This window comes from Aulonocara sp. 'chitande type north' Nkhata Bay, linkage group LG13, assembly GCF_057382095.1.
Source record: "Aulonocara sp. 'chitande type north' Nkhata Bay isolate Kocher_YH1m ecotype deep benthic linkage group LG13, A_spYH_male_GT1.1, whole genome shotgun sequence".
NCBI classification, from domain to species: Eukaryota; Metazoa; Chordata; class Actinopteri; order Cichliformes; family Cichlidae; genus Aulonocara; species Aulonocara sp. 'chitande type north' Nkhata Bay.
Window position 1 is genome coordinate 22,054,514 of NC_141356.1, and position 22,233 is coordinate 22,076,746.

General features: G+C 38.8%; 1 protein-coding gene across 1 annotated transcript; it reads right to left on the bottom strand.

The window, feature by feature from the left end:
• Nucleotides 1–3,326: 3,326 nt before the first annotated feature.
• Nucleotides 3,327–21,447, bottom strand: LOC147316046 (coiled-coil domain-containing protein 6-like). The gene is made up of 9 exons (XM_086259180.1): nt 21,098–21,447; nt 19,851–20,000; nt 17,837–17,965; nt 17,148–17,251; nt 15,804–15,964; nt 11,721–11,877; nt 9,609–9,709; nt 8,294–8,415; nt 3,327–4,884 (listed from the first exon to the last, which is right to left on the bottom strand). The coding sequence occupies exons 1-9, from the start codon at nt 21,350–21,352 to the stop codon at nt 4,681–4,683; spliced, it is 1,383 nt and encodes a 460-aa protein (XP_086115306.1). The 5' UTR covers nt 21,353–21,447; the 3' UTR covers nt 3,327–4,680.
• Nucleotides 21,448–22,233: the final 786 nt, after the last annotated feature.

The window sequence follows — 22,233 nt, forward strand, 5'->3', positions numbered from 1 at the left end:
AAAAACGAGCTGCATCATAGAGAGCTACCATGCAGGTAACATGGTATCCGAGGGTATCCAACACACTAAAGAGAATCTCTTTATTAGGTTTAAATGAAGCCGGAGAAAAACATACATGTGTGAACCACAAACCACTCATATGCATGAGATTGTAGTGCTAGTGATTTTGTTTATGGTAATCAAGGGAACAACGAATATTAGCAGCATCCCCACTGATTTATAAAGAGAAGACACAATATCAGAGTTTGGGATTTACTTGAAAAAAAAAGTTTCACTTTATAAAAAAAGTGTGTTTATAAAAAAATTAAAAAATAAGAGCTTATATAGGCTTTATCTCCCCTAAATCTTGTTCTATCCCCAAAACAAAAGAAAACAACAACAACAACAACCAGATATTTTTTTAAACATAGGGTGTCTCAGGAAATTTTGACTTTTAATTTAATCCATACATTACATACATACATAGAAGGACAGCAAGGAGATTAATTGCTATAATCATTCTTTTGTAGCATCATAAAGTTATATCATCCATGTTGTTTGCCCCCATTCTTAACCTCAGGTCAGTAACATTGTGAAACCAAGTCACCAATGAATAGTGGGCGTGATGGTGGGAAGCAGAGTAGAATGGGAGAGGAGAGGAAGAAAGGAGAGGTAAAACAGGTTTGCACACTGAATGAACTCAAAATTCTTGAGGATCTTTGATGCTTTTCCCAGAGCTGAGGTCTGCTGCCAAAAGGGGTCTTACTGAAAAGATTTAGGCTCCATAATCCCCTTCTGCCTGAAAAACTAAGTGTAAAAAAGAAAAAGGGAGACAGAATTAATTGTACTTTACAGTCATATTACACTGACATGTTGCTCCAAACCAGTTTCAACTAGATGTAGTGCATGTCACAGACAGAGCTAGGAATTTGAGGTTGTTTGGGGAGTGGATTACAGAGTGGCTATGACACACTTTAAGCACTACTGACTGAAACTAGAATTGATGTTGATGCATTCAAACATTTCCAGGTTCCATATATGGACTATTAATTCCACTGGGTTAAAATCCATCTAAGATCCACCGATCTTAAATTTTAAGCTTTATGTTTTGCAAACTTCAAATAGCAGTAAAGTAAGTTTGGTTTTCAATACTTGTTTGATGCCGCAGTAATAATGAGAGTGAAATTTGCATAAATCTTCACATGATTGTTATATGCTTGAAGCTTTGCAAACATGTTTAATCTTGCAACTTCATGTACAACATCAAAGATAACAGTTCAGCCAACCTGAGATCACAGAGCATATAAATTTATTTGTAAAAACTACTAGAGAAAATCACCTGCGTCTACGCCCAGGTGTTTAGTAATTCCTCAGTTTGGAGGTTGACCTGAATAATTACAGGCCTATTTTCCTCGTCTGTAATCCAAGGTATTTCACACTGCGGATCATTATGTTTGATAAGCTCCATGTGTGTTTTGACTTATAACTTGCTGTTAGACCTTAAATGCCTCGACTAGCATTGCAAAATCAATGCTAAGCCTAAAATAAACAGTTGTGCCTTTTGCGATCCCTAATTGTTGCTCCACACGGTAAAATAACATTTCTTCACCAACTAAATTTGAGACACATGCCATGTAAGGTTTGAAATTAGGATTAAACACAATTTCAGCTGCTTTTAAAAAAAAAAATCATTTTATACTTCAGCTGTCACTCCAGACATAAAAAATTATTAACACTGAGATCTGTGGATTAACCCCAAACACTGTGTGTGGGCTTGAGCAATCATTTTGTTCTTTACAAGTAATGTCTTGTAATGTATATCCCATATTCAAATATAAAGAAATGTATTTTGAAAATAGTCTCATTGAGACATTATGCTCACATTACTCACCCAAAGCTCATTTAGTATACTCACACGTTCCCGTGAGATTTATGTGTGCTGACTTTAGTTTAATAGCTTGTCTTTTTATCTAACACTTTTATGACACCTGAGATTCAGCGGCCCGCTGTGCCTTTCCGTAAGAGGCTTGGCAGGTGTAAGCACACAGCGCCACCCCGCAGTCTGGATAAATCTTGGGTGGTTTGGCCATCCTAGCTCCATAAAGCTGCAGAGGTTAAAGGCCACTTTAACACCCAGCATTGCCACCCTGAGCTTCCAGTACGGATTCATGCTTGGATTAGTTCAGGTTGCTGGCTTTAGCAGTAAGTGAGAACACCGCACCACAGTAGAAAAACACAGGATCCACTTTAGTTGTGCCAGAACTCTCAGCAAGCCTTCAAATAAAGATATACTTATGTCACTCTTAGGATGAGATGTGTATTTTGATTTTGGTGAGATTAAGCTGAGTGTATGTGCGAACAGGAAGAGTTACATGCGGAGACCTAATGGAAGTCTAATGTGTTTTGCAGGCTGTCATCCTTGTCCTGTTCTCTTCCCACGCCAGGTTATTGCACCCACATTACAAAGGTTTACCGTGTTAAATGATCCTGGAATGACTGATTTATGGAAACCACTCCTCCGGTCTCCATCCAGTTGAAACCGGTTAGAACCATGTGTAGTAGGAAATGAAAATCAGACACTGGCGCAGTGGAGTGTCAGCAGATCTATACAAGAGGACATCACATGATGTGGTTGTTGCAACAGATTAACATCTTAGGATAAAAGATCTTTATTTCAATTTGTAGTTAGCAGCATGGCTGGCCATGCAAATTGCTGATCTACCAACCATTTTAATATCAGACTGAAATAGCAGTTAAAATTTGAACATATTTAACAGGTAGATTTAGAAGTTCATTTTTTATCAATTTGATATCATGTTCACAAGTTCAGTCCTCTAAAGATCACTATAAATAATCCCGATAAGCACAGAGTTTAAGAGCATCATATCAGAGGGAGTGTCGTTTTAGCAGAATAGCAAAGTTGTCAGAGGACCACAGCAGTCTTTAGGATTTATTATTCTGCCGTTAAACATAAATAGCCATGTTTATCCACGCATTTCTCTGGGGACATTTCAAGAGTCACCCTCATAGTGACACACTTTAGAGGAAGTTGGGGAATCACCAGTCATTATATCCTCTAGGAACTATAAGTGTACCGTAAATCCACTGTGGGAGACTGAGTAAGTGGCAGCTGACCTGCTGGTGTCTGTAGAGGGGGGAACAATGTCAGCCTTTGCAAACTTTTACAGCAATCTATCATATTCACTGAGCCATTTTTGGTAAGACATTAACCCTTAGCAGTCTTACCTGTGTTGAAGTGTACCTACCTGTGCTCATAAACGCATACTGCCCTATAATGTTAAATGGTGAATATAAAAAAAATATAAAAATGTTTCTACTGTTCCAGGTTGTGAGCTTTGTTGGTGCAGTTTATTTAAGGCACAAACATTTTCCATCAACTACTTCAGAGATTTGTCAGACTCTCATAACTACCACAGTGAAACATTCCAGTGAAGTTAAATACACAAAAAGATGATGCATTTTTGAGCCTGTTGAAATGTTTTGTTAAATTAAGCAAGTGCATCAAATCGCAGGTGTGAAAGTGAAAAAGAAAAAAAGATTGTCTTCCAGGTTTGCTTATCAGTTTTACACCCACAGTTATTACATTACAACGGAGTATCAAACGATATTCATAAAATTCACAATTAAAACAGAAGTTGTCATCTCAAGAGCTTTAATCATACATAGAAATTTAGTTCAACAGTACCATTCATTTAGAATGTTTTCGCAGTATGTATATTTAGTGTAAAGAGCATTGTTTTTTTTTTCTGATGGGAATATCCATAAGGATGACAGAAGCTTTCAGAAATACACCAGAGAGAGAAGATCAGAGAAGAGACTGAGTACATGACTAAGTTGTAACACCTCAGACTATATTTTCAAACACCTCAAAAGGCGACATTTATCTGTGGTTTATGCGTCCATCCTCGTTGATGCTTTTTTTCCTTTTCATTTTAACATAGGAGCAGCAGATCTTTGAATGCTTACACAAACTAAAATACCTGTGCTGCAAGCACCGTTTGATCAATGCCCTATTATAATGGAGAAACTCCTAGCACTCTTCTATGACACCGTTTTGTTGACCTAATCAAAGCCACGTTAAACTTGGGGTTGTGGTAAACTGTTTTACACTGCTTTAATGACAGAGGGTGATCTGGAGTGGAGGACATTACTGCAATCAAGTGTCATATTATAGGCATGAAAATAATTGACCACATCCATCTATTTAGCCATCCAACTCTCTAGCCATACATCCATCCATCGATCGATCGAAACATCCAACCTATCGTAAAACATAACCATGAAACATACTGTGCTGTTTGTGCTATCTTAGAAGCGCCACAACAACAATTCCAACCAGCTAAAGTCCCAAGCAAAGAAAAAAAAAACATGTACAAGACAAAAGGTGGAACAGATAATTATCCTACAAATCCCAGAAGTGATTATTTTTCAATTATCCATTCCTTTTAAGAGAAGTTAAGTAACGCCACATGAAGATTTGGCAGGCAGATAGCCTCACTGAAGGCGAGTAGCTATCTTGTTTCTTTTCCCTCCAAAACTTTTGAAGCTGCGTCTTTTGTTGAGTTGGTACAGAGTAAGAAACTTCACTTCCAGAGCTGGTAATGATGGAAGCTGCTGCATTAGCATCGTGGCATTCAGTGGGCGCGCTCACGCGCAAAGACAGAGACTGTGTGTGTGGCTTTAAGGCTGGGAGGGAGGCTGCTGCTGCGCTGTTGATGCGTGCTGTGACATGGCTGCCGGGGAGGACATGGATTGGACCATGGGTTGAGCTGGCGGGGGTAGCGGAGGCTGAGCCTGTTGGGCCCCTGAGTGTGTGTTGGGGGAGGGTGGGGGTGTTGGACGTTTGAATTTGTCAGGGCTGGTGCTTCTTCTTGGGGAAGGCCGCTGTTTGACAAAAGGAGAAAGAAACGAATAAACACAGATTGCTTGTAAATCACAACCAGATGACAGAATTCTAAAAATGTCATGCAGAAAATAGAGTTTATGGCAAACAGACATTCGGAGAAATTTTGTTTTATCAATACATTTTTAAAAAGTTTATGCGTTTAATTGTTCCCAGACATAGCCAAGGAGGGTAATTGTGAAAATATCAACTCTTTTTGTGGGACTGTGCTCCCAGAGTTACAAACGACTGCAGGAAAAAGATCATGAATGCCAAGATTACATGTTTCCCCTACTGAGCTGTTCATCAAGACCTGATAACAGCAATTCTAAACTGACAAATGGAATAAACGGAAAAAAAGTAATCTTTTCGAGGTTCTGATTTCCCAGCCAGTCATTTCCCTAAAAATTCTTGTAGGGGCTAAATGGAGACAGTGGTTTGTAACATCCACATAGAAGAACAGAAAGTAAATTCATTTAGGTTATGAAACAGGGAGAATGCTAGGAGAGAGGTATAAATGAGATCCAACAATCAGGAGGAAAGTTTAATAAAAAAAAAAAAAAGACGCCCCCTACATACATTTTTAATCCAGGTAATAACTATAACACTGTACCAGCATGGCACAACCCTTCTCAGAGCAGTCTCACTCAGTCTTATGCCTCCCTGCCTGTTCCTCAGAAGGATTTAAGTCTAAACCATCCCATTATGCCAAACTTTAATGCCCGTTGCAATAGTCAGACAGTCTGGGGAGACATCTCAGGCATGTTATTCTGAGGACCAGGGTTACGCAAGTAACCCAAAACTATCATTCCTAGCATTTTACTTCTCACTTTGAAATATGGAGGCTCCCATATTGCCAGAAGAGCTTATCTCCAACAATCTTAAAAAGTTCAAGCGAAGACCAAGAACTGAGTATTACCTGAGCTGCTTTCCAGTTTTTATCCCATTTTGTAAACTGGAAGTTTATAAAACAGGACAAATGTGAAGGGCAGAGCATAAGCCTGCAAGTGCGTGGATTTTCTTGATTGAAACCTACTTCACACCTGAGTAACAGACCCCATGTGGAATTAGCTTGCAGGTCCACTGGAAAACACAGACCCTGACCTGGACAGGATAAACCAAATGCCTTCATAATCCAGTGTGAGAGCTGTAGGTTTGTAATAACGTACCCTAGAAAATGAAAAGTTGATCACTTCTCCATAAACTCTTAGTTCTGCATACATTTGTCAAGCATAAACAGGATGCAACATGTGCTGCTGCTGTTCTTCAGATGAAGAAAAAGCCAGTGGAGAAAATACCATCAATACAATGGGCAAGCATGAACTCTGACATGCCCTGGGGCAAACAGTGCATGAATGACTGAAGATGCCTTTTCTCTTTAAGTGATCCGCATCTACTCCATAATAGCCCAATCTTTGTAATGAGCATGCCTGGACAGCAGATCTGCCCAGATGTGATGTAGTGGTCTGTGTTACTAATTAAGGCCAGTCTGGAAGAAGCATATTTGCAAATAGCCTGGATATTCTTTCTGGGAGCAGGGCAGCCTGGGAATCAACTGGTCCCAGCTGTGAATTTCATCTGGCGCCAGTATGTGATTCAGTGTCCACCACACCGAACTATGTCTCCACTGTCTGCCAGCAGTTTTCTGTAGTCAAATAAGCTCAGCGTACTGCATCCCAGTCTCTTGATGGTGAGACTGGCAGACTGCGTGTATTAAACGGGGGCTTCGACTGGGAATGTCCAGCCTAAGGTAGGAAGGGCAGACCTGTTGTGTGCCACTGCTCGAGACTACTCTCCCTCACATCTCCTCTTGTGTGAGGTAGAGTATTATGTATCATCATTAGCTTAAGTCCTAAAAATAAACCACACAAACATGCACAATGCTAACTCCATACTTAATACAACAACTGGTACATAGCGTGTGTGTGTGTGTGTGTGTGTGTACGGCAGACAATGTTTACAATCATCGAGGGGATTGTTGATGGCAATTTTGTATCATCATTGTGTTCTCGAGGTCAAATATCACTACTGAATCAACAGGGTGGCTGAACTTAATTCGAGTACTTTTTTGTAAACAGACATACAAACCTAACAGTAATCATTCACTTTGTGAGCAGTCTGTCACAATTTACACACCCCAGCTCATTTCCCACTTTAGTTGATAAGGATTATGACATCCGTTTGTTTATGTAACAACTCTATATACACACACACATTACTACTATCAGAACAGCGCTGTGTGCACCACACATTATTACCCCAAACCGAATCCACATTTCTTCTTACTTTCACTTTTAAATTATGAAATGATTCTGCTTTAAATAAAACTTCCACAGTATAACTACTATAGCAGTATTATAGTTAATGATATTTTCATCAAAACCAGCCTTGCCAAGGTAATGTCAGGGGAAACACTGGTGAGATATTTATATATTTTATGACTTTGTGATGCTCTTTTGGATAGGAGGCATAATAGAAACAGGTTCAAACCATGCCCCTGGTGTAAAATATTACTAAACATATCTATATCTTATTAATAAATATAAATAGATAAGTCAGTGTTGTTTTAGTTATCAGTGTGCTGAAGAGATGGACACACAGCTAATTGGAACTTAGGACATTTACGAGTTATGCTAAGTAAGTTCTAGTATTGATGCCAACAATACAAACAATGTTTGCAGAAGCCAGTATTCTTTGAGAGTCAAAATCTAGACTCCTCTACTGAGTGAATACTGGTGGACACACACAGTTTTATTCCTCCTACTTATACTCATTTTAAGGACTGTAATATCTGAAAGTCATGACATGGGAGTGTAAACAGGTTAGACCTTTAAATAACCACTGAAAAGTGACAGTTAACGTCATAGTCGTTGTTGCATTAAAGATCCACCATGCTGAAGAGTACTGTATTATCAATAGAGCTAGCCTTGACATTAAAAAATATAGACAGGGCAGTAAATTTAACAAAACAACAGGCAGTACATGTCTCCACGTGGGTGTCCTCATTTAAGGTTCATTTAATGGACGCAGCTCACTGATTAAATATAGTTCAAAGATCATGCTGACTCAGAGCAAACTGCTGCTCTTATGAAGTCACAATTAACACAACTTTTAATCATTAAACTTGTTGATCATTTCTATGTACTTGAACTGGAAAACATCTTTATACCCCCATAAAACTGAAATAATTTTATAATACGAAAGGTTATACACCTATTATTTTTATTGTCAATTGTTTACTCCTTTACAGAGCAACTAGTTTTGAGTTTATTGGTCAGAAATTTTGTTTGATGATTAATTGAGAAACCTGCCGGAAATCTGGTTTAAAAAATAAATAAATATATAAAATAAAACAAAAACGTGTGAATTCTCAATAATTTTCTAAAAGATGATGTGGGTGGTGTCACTTACTGCTACGGCATGAGAGGAGCCTCCGTGGACGTGCAGGGCGGGGGTGTTGTAGTGGGAAATGGCAGCTCTGGACAGTGTAGCTGGAGGAGTGAAGCCAACTGTGTGGGTGCCATATGAGAGACCTGTAAGCAAATGAGACAGCCAGAGGGAGAAAGACATTTTATTAAAAGTTAACATCAATTCTAGACACTTTCATTTTCCTCCTCAATACTCACTCCAAGATTACGTCGATATAAGAGGGAAGTTCTTTGTGGCTGGCAGTGTCCCGGCACAGGATGACTGTTTTATCATTGACCAAATATTTACTTTGATATCATACCTTATTGTATCATAAACTAGTACGCAGACCAGAAATGAATGTTAATTTTTTTCTGCACTATTTTTAGCATTAGGTCTGTGCCTAAAGAGAGTAAGGGTGACTGAAATATGATGGTGCTCTCCCTTTTATTATACTAACAATTATTATTTTATTCTTCTATTTTTTCCTGTACTTTTTATACTTTTGCAAATGGTCATTTATCCAATAATAATCTTTACTAAATTACCTATAGTGCCAAGATCAGTAAGCTAGGAGCGTATTCACCAGTGTTAAATTTGAGAGCAGATTTTGACTTCATTTCAGTTTTCTGACATTTAGTTTAAGTCTCATTTTAGTCGACAAAATAGGATTGTAGTAGACAAAATCTAAATTTGATTAAGTTTAATAAAATAAAGTGTAGGATGAGAATGTTTGTGTTTTTAGCTGCTCCACATGTTCACTAAGAGTCTTATTTTCATTGACATCAAATGTGAAATGTGTCTATACGTCTTGCTCTTTTCTTTCTCCCAAACAATGACATTTTATCACATTTTCAAAACAAACAAAACCAAAAAAAGCTGTACTCTTTCCCAGGGCAGGGCAAATGTGCTTGTCTGACTTTCTAGACCATTTAGCTCTGCTTGGATCTCGTCTCTCCAGAATATTTTCATTTTCAAGGCTTCAATACATGTCATTATGATTTTAGTCTTTATTTATCATCTTTTTTTCATCAGGGGGAAAAAAACAAAAACGAAAGCTCTGCGGACTTCTAGATAGTATTCAGTGTAAACCCCACATCATGGCCTGTCAGGCTCACAGTGAGCAGCAAAGTTCTACCTGAGCACGAAGCTTATATAAAATGCAGTGTGACAATTAAGCTGTAATTGTGTGGTCTTGATTTGACAGAGTACCTACAAGATTTTAAGATAAAAGCTGGAACAAAGATAAAGCTTGCTGTCTGGCAAAAAGTTGTATTAATCGCTATCAAAGGCCGTTTATTGTTGTGTTTTTACCTACCTGGTGATATTGGTCGGCTGGAGCTGGGAGAGGGAGTGTAAGGGATGGGACTGGACACGGTCCTGGCTCGCAGACCCTGTGCAGACATCTCATTGAAGTACCTAAAAGTACGACATATTTTTGTAATGCAAAAAGCAATCCAAGCATATTGTAATGTGTTAAACAGGCAAAAAGTGCTACATCAATGATGACAGTTACTCCTTGAGATGCAATGTGAAAAGCTTCTGTATGGCTACTCAAAGTGGGCTTCTGAAAGTGCTCAATTTGGCTTATTTTGTATGGGAGAAAAACACGATACATTTTCAAGTTCCTAAGGAGAAGATACTGATGTCGACGTCTGAGTGTGATCAAAGGAGCATCCTGTGCATGCAGAAAAAAGCTTTTTCCTAAAATTAACAAAAGTTTTTACTGATAATCAGGAAGATTTAATATAAACTGAGATTTTACTGCCATATGCTGCTTCTTTGAAATGGCCATATACTAAAGCTATTTAGAGCCCTGTTTTCTTCTTCCTCCTCAGCTTTTGTATGCAACAACTAACATTCAGAGGTACTGGAAGCACATCAGTTATTACAATTTTGTGTTTTCAAATTAGATTTTATTTTTTATTTAGTTCTGACCCTTATTTTTCATTTGGTTTAGTTTCTCTAGGTTTGCTCATTTCAGTTTAGCTTTTAATTTTTTGAAAATGTATATTTTTTATTAGTTTCAGAGTGAGTTTGAATCTTTTAAAGTATTACCTCGTGTAGGGCATATGCAAGGATATTTGCTCTATAAATATTTTTTAAGTTATAATTATTTTCTCTCTTTTTTTTGTTTTGTTTTTAGTTACACTTTAATAACATTAAAGTGTAACTAACTTTAAAAAAAAGTTAGCTGTGTGATCCTTGCACTCCGACTTGAAAGATGAGTGACACCCATGCATCTGATACAGAGGCCTGAACCAGGTACACAACAATAAAGAAACTTGAAATGGATAGTGTTTTACATACATTTGTTTTTCTTAAACATTACAATTTCTAGTTCTGGGAAAATGGTGGGGGTTTGTTTTACACCATCTTGCCACTGCGGAAGGAGACAAAATGCAGAAAGTTGATTTAATGTTGTAAACAACTTTGTCTTTCAACATGCTACTAAACTGATTTAACTGAAAGCATTAAACCAGTGGAATCTGTATTTGGTTATGTTTAATCATACACAATGAGCCAATTTGATCAGCAATAGTAGGAAGAGTTGGTATGTTTAAAAAACAAAAATCTGGTGGATGACCCCATACTCAGTGAAGTGCAACAGTGTTTGTTTTGTTTTAGTAAACATAAACCTTGAAGCCACCCCAAACTACTTGGTCTTGTTTTCACTTCTGAATAAAAAGAAGGACCATGTGGTACAACTTGTGTCTGAGGGTTAATTGGTCCCAGGAGTAGAAAGGATTGCACAAAGTTCAAATGGACCATTCACTCACAAACAGAAGGAAGTCTGTAAGGACCATTTAAGCCAAAATTTGGTTTCTTTTAAGTTTCATCAAGAAAGCGCAGGTCTTTCCAAACCAAACAAAGCTACTGCTAATTATTTTGACTTTTCTACATGTATCAGAAGTAAACGTGGCAGCGATAGCATGACCTGAATCTGCAGGTCAATGTTAAACATTCATTAGGAAAAAAAAAGAAGCATTTTTTTACAATTAAGATGAAACACCAAGGAATGCGGAACTGATTTAAGCTCTGTGTTTTTTGTGTCTGACAGCCAGCCAAAAAGTTACCAGACACCATGTTGTCACCTTGCTTTATCACAAGCAGGCCTTTTTAACAGCAACAATGACTGCCTACTGGAAGACCAATTGTTGTGTGCCGTTGTGGCAAACACGCCTTTTGTCATTTGCATTTGCCCTACTTTTGTGCCCTCATCTTTTGATTCTCACAGGTCCCTTTATCCAGCTGGCTATGTCAGCAGTATAAATGCCCAGTGAAGCCAAATGCCTCTAAGAAACATCGAGCTCCAGTGTATAGTTCAATCCATTTAACTCTTTTCCATTTTCTCTTTATTTGCTGGTATGTATGACTTTGTGTATTATTGTGAACTTTTTGATCATCTTTCTATGTTTGTTGCACCTACCTCTCATCATCCATCTCCAGACTGGATTCACTCTCCGACAGTTGTCTACACAGGGCCTCCCTGCGCTCCATTTCTCTCTGAAGCTTTCTCTGCAGCCGGATGTTCTCCTCCCTCATGTGTCGCTCCTCCTCTATATACTGGGCACGTTTCTCTGTATCTGAAAGTGAACATTGGGATTTAAACTTGACAGAATCGCACTATTACTATACAATAACACAAATTACACCTGCACTACTCCTAGCATAACATAATACCCTCTCTTTAAGAGCTGTGAATGTAACCTGGTTTTCTTGTGTAATACATTGTTGTCATTTTAGGAAAAAAGTGAAAGTAGGTCCAAAACAATCTCAACTAAGAGTAATGCAAGCAACAAGCTTCAGTATTTCTGGTGTCTTGTCACTTGGCTTAGCTTTGGGAGCACGTGTTTAAGGCTGGTCTGACATCCCCACCTAGTGGCAAAATCAAACCATAGCCACAATGATCAATCTTTATCACTTCTTGCTTTCTGAAAAACAAAAAAATATATGGAAAACCTGGGCTTTCAGTCTCATTGCTACAGGTGTATAGAAATCAAATGTCTAACTGTAAGTGGTGTTATAATAAAGCGGAAGTGTTTAAGAACCACAGCGACTCGGGCTCAAAGCGGCAGACCAAGTAAAGTTGTACAATGTCACCAAATACTGAAGCACACAGAACCTAAAGGCTCCCAAAGCTCTGCTGACTCAACAGCAGAGGTCCAAACCTCCTCTGGCATTAACTAGAGCTGGGCGATAGAACGATAACAATATGTATTGCGAAATAACTTTTTCTCGATAGAAAAATGACACTATTGCGATAGACCTCATCTCTCTCTCTCTCTCTCTCTCTCTCTTCCTCTTATAAAAAAAAAAAAAAAAAATGAATAGCCAATAAGAAAAGCGGCGCAGAGCCGAACCAATCACAGCCGCAGCGTCACGTCACGTGACTTGTTACGTACAGCTCAAGTGCCAAGGCACACATGTGTATTTGTTTGGGAAGCATCCAGCCGCCGTGCCGGCCGGGTAATGGAGGAAATGAGCGTGCCGACTAGAGAAAAATCAACCGAGAGCTTGGGTGACCAGGTTACCGAAGAGAACACAGATGACGGTTGCAATGCCGGAGAGATTGTCGAAAGGAAAGGCCAGAGAAGTTCTGTAGTGTGGAGGTATTTCGGCTATCTGAAGTCTGACAAAAAAAACAGAGTAACGCGCACTGTAAATTGTGCCAAAAGCATGTTCCCACAAAGTCTGGAAATACAGCAAACCTTTTTTATCACCTGAAGCAGTGCCACCCACTAGGAGCACGCTCAATCTCTGACTGAAAGCGCTAATTCGTCATCAAAAACAACCAGGGGAATCCCTGTGAAGCAGCAACAGTCAATTGAGTCGGCTTTCTCCAGCGTCAAAAAAGCTAAGAGACATAGCAACATAACGAATGCCATAGCTTACTGTCTTGCTAAAGACATGCTACCAATAAACACGGTCAACAATGAAGGATTCAAGCAGCTAATTAAGGTAATGGAACCTCGTTACCAACTCCCTGGACATAAACATGTCTCTCAGACAGCGCTTCCAAAGCAATATTATATAAGTTAGTCAATTTTGTCTCTTCTTCTGTAAAATAAACTAAGATTTATTTTTAGAATTAATATTTTGTTTCTAAGTGGAACTGACAATTTAGTAGTCTGTTTTGTTTGTTCTACTTTGAAACTTAAACGCTTTAGCAGCTACCTTTTGTGTAGTTTGTAATATTTGCCTTTATTTATCTGAAACTGGAGCCTCATTTTATGTACATCTGCCCTGTTGAACTTATTATGGGAAATAAATATTTAAATCAAAACAAGCTGCTGATTATTTCACATTTTACTTGTGAGCAACGGCACATTTAAATCTTACAAATATAGCTATTTGGCTTATATCGTGATATATATCGTTATCGCCTGAAATGAAAAAAACATATCGTGATATGAAAAAAATCTTATATCGCATGTAGTGTTGGTACTTTTTAAATAAGCCGTAAAACAAGCTGTTATCAATGTCTGCAACCAAATGCAGTGCTCTAGTATTACTCCACATCCTAGGAAAAAAAAAAATAAATCAAATGCTCTAATGCCCAAGGCTGCCTCTATTAAACCACCAGATCACTCCAGCCACAAGCAGTTATGTATAAAGAAGAAAATAACAATCCACAAGATCATTTTGTGTGAGACAAGATCCGAAGTCTGGTTGCATTTTTACATGCATCATTTGGATTGTGATTAACTGCTCACAGTTTTCCTACTGCTCCCCTATTAGGGCTGGGCTATATCATACCGTTCACAGTAATACCGGTGTAATGTTGGGCAACAATAAGAAAATGAAATATCGCGATAGAATATGGGTAAAACGCGCATGCGCAGTGCCTTTGTTTACATACGCACGTGGCGGCGACGCAGAATGAGAAGAGCGAAAGTGGATCGTTGAATGAAACGGATGAACCAGAATTGTTTTGTAAAAATACTGCAACTTCTGTGGTGTGGAACTGGTTTGGCTTTCGTCCGTCAGATACACAACAAAGCACTATTTTTGGTAGTGCATGCTAGCGGGCCGTCATTATTACCATGTGTTTTGGAAAATACGGCACACTTAAAATCAATCCTTTGATTTTTCTGAAAATCGACAGTGCCCCTTATAATCCCGTGTGCCTTATGTATGAATTCTGGTTGTGTTTACTGACCTGGAAACGATTTTATGTCGTACACGGCGCTCGAAAATCTGTCAAATGTTTCAGTACGACTTTGCTAAACTACGAAGCCGCACTGCTTGATGGATTGTCGGAGCATTACGGCTATCGTAGACAGGAGCCTCGCGGAGTGATGCGTACTGTGCTTCAACATAATATTACCGTATTGTGTGTGTATAACCTCTTTTTAAGTTTTGTGGATATTATACATGGTTATGCTGAGGATATGTCGGCCAATTTCCACTGGAAATGCCTTTTGGTTAAACTGTCAGCAAGGAATTTGCATTTGTTAATTTTTTATATAACTTTAATGCACATAAAAAAGCTGCTTGTTTAAGTGAAAATACATTGATGGCTTTTTGCACTAATAAAGTTGAGGAGTTGTAAAGTATTTTGTCTAGTGCCAATTATATCGTCAGTTATATCGTTATTGCAAATTTTCAAATGTATATCGTGATAAATATTTTTGGTCATATCGCCCTGCTCTACTCCCTATAATTATAAACTAAGTGATAATGACGATATCACGAGTCAGCAGTTAGTCATGGAATTCGACAGGGTTCTGTGATGGGACCAATACTTTTCACAGTATACATACAGACAAAAACCCTCTCTAAATTTGAGCGAGATGCAAAACCTTCCTCTTTGATAAAGCTTTCCGTGAAGGCTGGGTCAGATCACCGTGAACCATAACCAAGTAATCCAGTGATCATATTTTTTGGGTGTGACCGGAACACTAACTCTATGGCTTCAAAATGTGGCATCTGGAAAACATCCATCCATTAAACATGTTCATGGTAATATTCTGACAGGTTGTCAGTCACCAATATTTTCTTTTTCTTTTAATAAAAGGAAGGGCACATGTAAGCACTTGTAACACTGCTTCCTTTTGGGGCAAAATAACGAGAGTCAACTAGATTAAGAACAGAGTTCAGGTTAACCATTTCAAAAGAAGGAATCGATTATGGATTACAACCTTTCTTAGTGTCTTGCATTTCGTTGCCCTGTACCTATGACATGTGCAATGACAATAAAGTTGAATTTTTTTTTTTGTTTTCTAACAGTGTACAGCTCCATTCCTTTCTTTTTCTGCTTTCCATCCAGTGTAATATGACCAGTAAATAATGATGTAACATGACTGTATATTGCATTAGAACATATCTACAGAAATATGAGTATGGAGGCACCAGGCTAGAGAGGATCCTGTTTTTTCCAAGTGAACACGCACAAGCACTTATCCGAGAATCAATTTTACCAACCACTTCCTTAATCAACACTTGAGGGCATCTCTCCCTTCAGACTGACTTTCCTTCTGATCATGTGACAAGTTGAGTGGCCACTTACGCTGCAGCTCAGTGGTGCGCAAGCTCTTCTTAAGCCTCTCCACCTCATTCTTCAGGAAGCGGATATGCCGCATCATGTTCTCTGGTGAGTCGATTTCCATGGAAACATCCCTTGGAGATGGTGGAGCCGACACAGGCTGGTCCAGCTTCTCCTGAAGGATTCTAGTTTGGAAAATTGGAAAAACAAAACAAAACACAGGATGATTATTATTATTCAAAATGTTCTATTTATTATTATTTGTATTAAAAAAAAAAAAAAAAACGAAATTAGATGTATAACCTTTAAGTTAATTTTGCATAAATGCCCAATTACATATATAAACAGATAATTAATAGTTCAGCTTACTGTTATTTGTCATAAAACTGCAATTTAAAAGAAAAGTTACTTATTGCTGTTTATTTGATTTTAATGTTTAAGTTAAAATTAATAAACTAATTACTTTTTTGTGTTACACAGACAAGCAATGAATATAAAAGGTACACTGGCACATTTTTATGCTAACTATAAAATAAAACAATGCAAACAAATATATTTCTTTCATATAACAAGTACTTAACCCATTAGTAAATGTATAAATTAATTTAGTCAAAAATGAAAAGTCTTTTTCCCTCCATTTAATACTATCATTTCAGTTTGTAGTTGGCCTTTTCTTTTTAAAGATATTGGGCTAAAACCATCAAGTTCATGGCATATTTAGCGTACCTTACCATTTTGGCAGTTTTTCCAAAAGAAAAGTCTTGAAATTTTTTAAAAACAAACAATTGGAAAAAGAAACACGCAACTGTTATGACTTAGTGACATTTCACCCACACGTTTATGCTCACTGGTCGGTTAACTCAATCATCATTGTATGTAAACAACGTTTCTCGTGATTCTACATTTGTTTCTGTTCATGCTGGAAATGGAAAATAAACTTGCTTGTGTCGCTCTCTCTCTTGACACTCTCCTCTCACCAACAGCAGAAGAGCAAGAGAAGAGCAAGAGAAGAGCAAGAGAAGAGCTGTGTGCTTTTAAAAAAAAGAAAAGTGTCATGTGCTACAAGGCACTTTCTGGAAAAGAGTTGCAACTAAGTTGGCAACAATAAAGTAAACTGAAGCATTCGTTTACTGTCAGGAAAGAGCAAAGGAAACTCATCTGCCCACTGAATAGAAGACCATATAAAGAAATCCAAGATAAGCCGATGTTAGCTTGTCATAAAAGATGAAAAACTTTGGAAGCTTCTTTTGGAAGTATTCAGCTGAGTCAGTTTTAAAATGTTTACCTCATCGTTTTGAACTTTGGCCACAATTAATCTAATCATTATGTATATGGCCAAAGAAAAAGCAGCACAGTATGTCTCATCACCTTTTCTCAGCCTCCAGTTTGTCCATTCGCTTCCACAGTCGGTTGACCAAAGCTTCTTGTTCCTGCTCTAATGTGTTCTCAAGGTCGATCTTCTCCCGCCTCAACTGAAAAACGAAAGATAAAGCAGAGTGTGGCAGAAAGAGAAACCTTGAAGTTGAAATGCATTCACAAGCATTCAGGATTGTGTACAAAAACACTGTATCGCAAATCCAAGATCTCAGTTCAGAGTTTGTATTCTAAAACTTAGAAGCATATGGCATTATGACATATCATAATGATTTTTTAAAGTAGTTTAAGAACGTAAATATTTGTATTTTATTGCTAAGATTGGTGTCTTTAAGAAGCTGAGGCAGATTTTAAGGTGAAATAACTTTTGGTTCTATTTGTATCTGGCCAAGATGCACAGTGGCATCGCACTGCATCAATCTGACACGTTAATAAGCGAGTACCAACAACGAATGCCTGCACATCTCCTGTCAGGGCATGGAGACATTATGCGGTGGCTTCAGCAGGTTTGACCCAGCCACAGACCAAAATGTTCTTTCCACTTAAAATTCAGTGGGAAGAAAAACGACGTTGAGATTTTTTGCATCTCACTCTACCATGGCGACTGAACAAATGGAAGTTTAAGGATAGGCTGCACTGCACTGGATGAGCAATTCTTTCCCATTTTACCATAATAAGCATACCTGTTCCAGGGTTAGCTGCTTTGAAATGGTTTCGTTCTCCATTTTCTTGATCTTTTTCATGAGCTTGTTAACCTGGAACTCCTGCTCCTGCTCCAAATGCTGCTCCAACTCAGCCTTCTCATGCTGGAGCTAAAATTTACAAGGAGAGAGCAGTGCATTGACAGATGAAGAGAAGAAACAGATGAGTAAAAAGGGAGCGGAGAAAAACAAACTCACAATGAGACATGTAAAAGCTGTTTGATGACCACAGAGATGACCACGGCTTATACAATGAAATAATAATAAAAGACAGCGTCATTAGACAATTCCACTGGTTTCAGGGTAAACTCCCCAGAAGAACAGACAATATAAAATAATGTTTTGGCAACCCAAGTAATCACTTTTGGCAGTTCACCAGCATGAAAAAGGGTGCGGCTCAGTGCTGATTCAAAATGGGACAGCTCTGTGATGGATTATATAACTGATTACTCATTATGGGGAAAGAGATGCAAATTCACTTAAAGGAAAAAAATGGAGAGGGAAATATAACCATTTCCATCATGCTGTTGAGAAAAATAACTAGAAAACCTCAAAACATCAGTCTGTTTAAACTTACAATGACTCCATTCATGGAGAGTCGAGTGCTCTGCAGTATCCTGGATGCAAAACCAGGTTACCAAGTTGTGCCCCACCCAAAGTGCAGGCATTTTTTCCTAATTAAAACTAACCATTTTGTTTTAATAAGGTGCCTTGCTTCAGTTAACACTAGAAACTATTTTATTAAAGCAATCCAACCCTTTATACTGTGTGAACATTATAAACAGACTCAAGAATAAATGCCAGACTATGAAGTCCTTGGAGAGAGATTATATTCTACTAGGCTCTTCTGTAAGCAGAGGCTCTTTCTGACTGGCACCAGAACAAAGGCAATGTTGGATGGGACTCTGTTTAGTATCATGTGCACTAATAATAAGTATTAGAGGAAAATAGAGAGTTTCATCGGCTTCCTTTAAAATAGGTAATGTTGTTTTCAGTACCATCAACAAAAATGAAGAGGGTGGGATATTAGGAGTATGCAGCCCAGTACACCTTTAAGGTCTCAATTTTACATTATCAGGGGTGTTTTTTGGTGTATTTACAAGATAATAGATAATATTCAGCACAGCCTATTGTCATGTGAATGTTTAATATACAAGGCACAAGTTTAAAATCAGGGCTGGGGTGCTTGTGTTGTTGGGTTATTCAAATACAGACAATGCAGCTAAAAAGTGGAGCAAAACTAATGGCTGGGAAAACCCAAATAAAACAAAATTTGTCCCAAAAATGCTTCTGCGTAGAGTCATTTGCATGCTCAGTATTATAAGTTTTGATATTCAGTTGATTTTTCCATCTGTCGCCCCAATTTTTAAGCAACTAATCTACCGACATAAGTAGATACAAGTCTGTTGCATGTTAAATTCTAAGATAGGAATATAAAAAAAGCCCAAATAAGTAGATCTGTATGACCTTAAGCGGGTTTTGCTAAGACATTTGCATGCATCTCTTTCACAGCCCTACTTCTTTAGATATCAACAAACCATTAGTCACCCTACAGCTATCTATTCAAAATATGAGAGCGAGTGCTATATGCTCTGTAGTTGGGAAAATACGATGTGGAAAACAGACTGAACCAAATAACCGACAACAGGAGGAGAGTAATTTGAGAGTCATTTAGACGTGCTAGCAGCTGCAGTGAAGTCATCTTGAGCTTTTCCAGGCTTCAGGCAAGTAGAATTGCAGTTGATGATAATGCACTAGCTGCTGTGTGCATAGACAAGCACCCCGCACATCGTGAACAAGAGCAACAATACTTAAGAAATTTGCATAACACAGCATGAAGAAACGATATACCACACTGACGTTTGTGATCAGTAAGATAACAGGGGAAAACTTTAAACTAATGTTACACTATTCTCCACTCTGTGTGGCGTAAAGAACTCCAAAATGTGCGTTAAAAGTGTGCACCTCCCCATCCAATCTTGTTTCTATCACTCACTTGCATGAGTTTCCTTGACAGTTCATTGGTGAGGAATTCTTCCTCCTTCTCATAGTTGACTGCCAAGGTTTCCTTCTCCTTCTGAAGAGCCTGGATTTTCTTGAACAAGGTGTTACTGATAAATTCTTCCTCCTGTTCGGCTCTCGCTTGCTGTGGGACAGAAAACACAAAAAGACACAGCGACAGAAGAGATATCAGTGACATAAACTCTTGCTTCTGGCACATCACACTGTTTTCACCTTTATCCTGATTAAACTATAACTTACTGACAGTGAGGGGAAACATGCACCAATCAAATAAAGACTGCTGCAGTGATGCTTGCCAGCCAAAGAGGAAGCATAATTCTTTCAAATGACTCAAGAGATATTGCAGCAATGGGTGACTGAGAGAAACATGGGCTGGGGGGGCGGATAAAGAAATGTGTTGGGACAGCTAGCATTACACTGCTTGTGATACATGCGTCCTTGCCACTCTCAAATTCACCCATCCCTTATCTCTCCTGACCTCAAAAATAAATTCTGCTTCGTTGGCCGTTATGAAAAACAGCGCGGATTATAAAAGCCAAACAGCTAGTTAAGCTTCACAAATTTACACAGAGGGTGGACAGTGTGAAAGTGTGGTTGGGTTTGCAGACATTTAGAGCGTGGCATTTAGCTAGCTCGCTAAGTTTGGCCTACATATTTCCCCATCTATCAAGCAGATCGGTTACACATTTTTATGAAGCTAGGACTGATTAACCGAGCATGAAGAAATATGACGCATCAGTCGGTGCCAAGGCTTCTGGTGGGTTATTTATTTTCACTCAGTTACCATATCCATGTTGGCCATAGCGTGGTGACAATGCCGAGCAGTGAGTAATCAGCTGACCACACATCTACAATCAATCTGTTAACTCGCATCGTGAGGTGCCCACCCAATTTTTTGACGTTTTTTTCTGGTTGACGTTAGCAGTTCATCTAACGTTAGCCACGATTAGCAACACAAAATAGCACAAAGCAAAGTAGCAAGATATCGCAGCTCGACCATCTAGCAGACGTTGTCCCGCTGGCTAAATTAGCAGGTAGCTAATGTTAATAGGGCTAACATAACAGCAAAGAATTAGGGCCGAATTCAGGTAATATTTCCACGTAGCACTCATTCAGCTTTTATCAAACAACACTCGCTAGCGCTAACTTACTCTGTCAAATGCAAAACAGCAAACGGGGTGGGGATAGCATCTCGCTAGTTAGCTAGCTAACATTACTCACAATGGTGACGCTAGCTTTGCGGAGGTCCCGATTCTCCTCCTGCAGGGCTTTGCACTTGAGTTTAAATGTTTCCAGCTCAATTTTAAGAACTTTATTCTCCTGCTGTAACGAGGCCAGTCGGTTGGTCAGTTCCTCCAAACGAAACTGTGAAATGACTATGCTCGGTTTCCCCGAATTTGAAGCGGAGGACGACATCGGGGTGGCGGAGCTGCTCCCCGCTCCATCGGTGTCGCTCTCGCTTGCGCTGTCCGCCATGGCTGTGCGACGGTGTGTGTGGTGGAGAAGAGAAGACGACGGCAGCTGCAGCGTTTGAGGAGCGCAGACAGCAGAATGGTACACTGCGTGGCCTTGCACCCGCCTAACGGTATAGCACCCCCAGCAGGATGTCTCCAGTACTACCTAATACACCCATAACATGAAATGCATCTTTGGAAACCCAATCCGAGACAGGATTGCCAGCAAAATGGGAAACTTAAGACACAACACCGCACCCTAAACCACGTTTTATGCCTAACACGACAACATCCTTCAAGTAAACACTGTATAACCCTACTTATACAGTGTTTACTTGTCAGCTGTTGTGTTGACAATATGACATTATGCTCATTTTATACAATACTGTGAAATAATATTTCCCGGCCTTCTGGACTTCTTTCTTTTTGTATATTTTTCACTCTTACATGTTTCAGATCATCAAATATGCTTTAATATTAGACAAAGATAACCAAAGTAGTGCCGAAGTATCTCGATCAGATTTAATTCCAGATTTTGACTAGGCTGCTCCAAAACTCTCATTGTGTTTTTTGGAGCCATTAAGAGGTGGACTTGCTGGTGTATTTTGGATCATTGTTCTTCTGTATAACCCAAGTGCATGTGCAAGTGCATGGACTGATGGCCAGACATTCTCCTTCTGGATTTTCTGGTAGAGTTGTAATGAGATACAGACCTTCCAGAAGTTCCTTAGGTGTTGTTCTGGTTCTTTTATGATGACATGGTTGAGTCATCAATTCGGCAAATTCTGGTAATTTGCCCAATTCCTGGGAAGATGCACTACTGTCCCAAGTTTTCTCTATCTGTGGATGTCAGCTCTCACTGTGGTTCAATGGAGTCCCAAACCTTAGAAATGGCATTGTGAA

Bases quoted from the DNA above. Each gene is read 5' to 3' on its own strand.
- LOC147316046 (XM_086259180.1), bottom strand. From the start codon at position 21,352: ATGGCGGACAGCGCAAGCGAGAGCGACACCGATGGAGCGGGGAGCAGC. The intron at 17,966-19,850 runs GTGAGTGATAGA...TGTAAATTTTAG, and splicing joins TGTCAAGGAAACTCATGCAA to CTCCAGCATGAGAAGGCTGA. The intron at 9,710-11,720 runs GTAGGTGCAACA...TCGTACTTTTAG, and splicing joins CTGGAGATGGATGATGAGAG to GTACTTCAATGAGATGTCTG.